Raw genomic sequence first — 2903 nt, forward strand, 5'->3', positions numbered from 1 at the left:
ATGAATCTTTACAATCAAGATCCGTCAGATGAAGTTCTAGCTGAGATTATGGAGGTCCAATTGAGGCTTAATTTGGAAGCTGACAAAGAGGAATTATTTTGGGAGCAGCGTGCGCGAGTGAATTGGCTAAAGAATGGGGATCGTAATACCAGCTTTTTTCACAAGGTAGCTGTCCAACGTCACTATCGTTGTAGAGTTTTTGAACTGGAAGATGGAGTTGGAAGAAGTACTAATTCCACTGAGGAGTTCCTCCAAATAGCTACTGACTATTTTGGTAAGCTTTTTACTGCTTCAGAGTCAGGCTCGAATGAGCATTTGCTTAGCTTAGTTGAGGAAAAAGTTACTTGTAGTATGAACGAAAGGCTCTTAAGACAATTCACGGAGGAGGACATTGCATGTGCAGTTAAATCCTTGGCGCCTTTGAAAGCCCCTAGGTTAGATGGGTTTCCGGCCCTCTTCTTTTAGCGTTATTGGCATATTGTTGGGCCTGAGGTTACACATTTTTGTTTATCCGTTTTACAGGGACAAGAGGATTTGAGTGCTATTAATAAAACGCGCCTTATCCTGATTCCAAAGGTTGGAAAATCGAGTAATATGACTCATTTTAGGCCTATCAGCCTTTGTAATGTCATTTACAAAATTATAGCAAAGGTATTGGTATTGAGGATGAGCGAGATACTGGGGACTTGTATTAATGAAGCTCAAGGGGCCTCTATTCCAGGTAGGCTTATCTCTGATAATGTGCTGATTGCTTATGAGATACTTCATTCCCTAAAAATGAAGAAGAGAGGTAAGAAAGGTAATTTTGCGCTTAAGCTTGATATGAGTAAAGTAAATGATCGTGTGGAATGTGATTTTTTGCCAGGTATGATGAGGCACCTGGGTTTTCATGAGGATTGGATTGTTCTTATCATGTGTTGTGTATGCTTTGTCACGTACTCTGTTAGTCTCAATGGAGCTAGCGGGGATTGGTTTACACCATCGAGAGGACTCAGACAAGGAGACCCTCTCAGTTCTTATTTATTCTTGATTTGTGTTGAAGGGTTTTCGCTGCTCATTCAGGAAGCTAAAACTAAAGAGATGATGATGGGGGCACCTATAGGTAGAGAGAAGTTTTCGGTCAACCATTTATTTTTTGCAGATGATTGTGTTCTTTTTGGTGATGCCTCTCGTGAAGGAGCAGAAGTAGTTCGGGCCATTATTCATGAATATGAAATGGTCTCAGGGCAAAGAGTGAATTTTGAAAAATCCCACATTTATTTCGGTGCAAATGTCGACTCTAGTGTTCAGGAGGATATCGTTAATCTATTTGGGGTACGTCTCGCCTCAAATCCTGAAAAGTATCTTGGTTTGCCTTTGATGGTGGGTAGAAGGAAAAAGTGGGCTTTTGCTCATTTTGTGGACCGATTCAGAAAACGGGTGGAGGGGTGGAGTATGCGTTATCTGTCTATGGGGGCAAAGAGGTTTTCATCAAATCAGTTTTACAGGCTACTTCAATTTATGCTATATAGTGTTTTTTATTGCCAAAATCATTATGTAAAACATTGGAAGGAGTAATGAATCGATTCTGGTGGACGAATAACAAAACATCGAAGGGGATTCATTGGAGTTCGTGGGATGTTCTGTGTAAACCGAAGTGCTTTGGCGGAATGGGGTTTAAAAATTTATTCTTGTTTAATAAGGCCCTTTTAGCGAAGCAGGTGTGGCGTATTTTAACTCAGCCCCATTGTTTATTAGCCAAGGTTTTAAAAGCCCGTTATTTCCCTCTTTCTACTATACTAACAGCAAAGGTTGGTTCTTACCCTTCATTTACCTGGAGGAGTATTTGTAGTGCGCGAGACCTGATCAGTGATGGAATCTTGTGGCGTGTGGGTAATGGTACAAGTATCAACATTTGGAATGATCCCTGGCTGCTTGGAAGGGAGAACAACAGAATCCCGGTTAATGAAATTAAGCCTCATTGGTCAACGGTGAATCAGTTAATGAATGAAGTAGATAGTACCTGGAATAGAGAGTTGATTCACAATCTAGTGGATGATGTCACTGCTAATCGAATCTTTGCCATTCCCATATCTGAAAGCCGACCAGAGGATATGGTGGTATGGAAGTATGAAGGCTCAGGTGAGTATACTGTTAGGAGTGGGTATCGAGTTCTCATTACAGATTATTTACAGAGCAATATACACATGTCTTCTACAAATGAAGAATATAACAATTTTTACATAGATCTATGGGCTTTGCATATTCCAGAGAAAATAAAAATACATGTCTGGAGATTGTTCAATAACATGGTGCCTCACTATGAGAACTTGGCAAGCCGAACGCTGTGTGAGGAGGCTGTGTGCCCACTGTGCAAGGAAGATTTGGAAACTACAGAGCATTTGTTGGGGTTTTGTAGGGTCCTTCAAACTATATGGACATCGTTGCAGGTTCAAACCCCCCCTTTGGACGCTTCTCTGGATTATAAGGCTAATTTTGTTAAAACATATCTTGAAGCAGAAGGTCGACAAAAAAGGTTTATTGCTTTATCTCTTTGGTGTTTATGGTTTCACAGAAATAATTTGATTCATGAGGGGACTAAGTTCTCTGTGCCACACCTATTGGGGTTTATCAGGGGCTATGAGCGAGATCTATGGCTTATTCGTGAGAATCTATGTGTTTCTACTGCTTTTATGAGAAATGAAGTCTGGAGGCCTCCTGACTATGGTTTAATTAAATTTAATTTTTATGCGTCGTTTATTCCAGGAAATAATTTTGCGATAATTGCAATCTTAGCCAGAAATCACAAAGGGGAAGTTATAGAAGCAGTCACTTATCTGGTGGAAGATGTGGACGACGCTTTCGTGGCGGAAGCACGTGCTTGTAAAAGAGCGCTGATCCTCGCAAAATTGAAGGGCTTTTGA

General features: G+C 40.6%; 1 protein-coding gene across 1 annotated transcript; it reads left to right on the forward strand.

Annotated features, from left to right (window-relative positions):
- On the forward strand, positions 1-2903 carry LOC128039852 (uncharacterized). The gene is made up of 3 exons (XM_052628554.1): positions 1-402; positions 523-1463; positions 1832-2903. The coding sequence occupies exons 1-3, from the start codon at positions 1-3 to the stop codon at positions 2901-2903; spliced, it is 2415 nt and encodes an 804-aa protein (XP_052484514.1).

This window comes from Gossypium raimondii, chromosome 1 (genome assembly GCF_025698545.1).
Source record: "Gossypium raimondii isolate GPD5lz chromosome 1, ASM2569854v1, whole genome shotgun sequence".
Lineage (NCBI taxonomy): Eukaryota > Viridiplantae > Streptophyta > Magnoliopsida > Malvales > Malvaceae > Gossypium > Gossypium raimondii.

Coding starts and splice junctions, on each gene's coding strand:
- LOC128039852 (XM_052628554.1), top strand. CDS start 1: ATGAATCTTTACAATCAAGATCCGTCAGATGAAGTTCTAGCTGAGATT. Junction 403..522: donor AGGAGGACATTGCATGTGCA/GTTAAATCCTTG, acceptor TCCGTTTTACAG/GGACAAGAGGATTTGAGTGC. Junction 1,464..1,831: donor CTGTCTATGGGGGCAAAGAG/GTTTTCATCAAA, acceptor GAGTATTTGTAG/TGCGCGAGACCTGATCAGTG.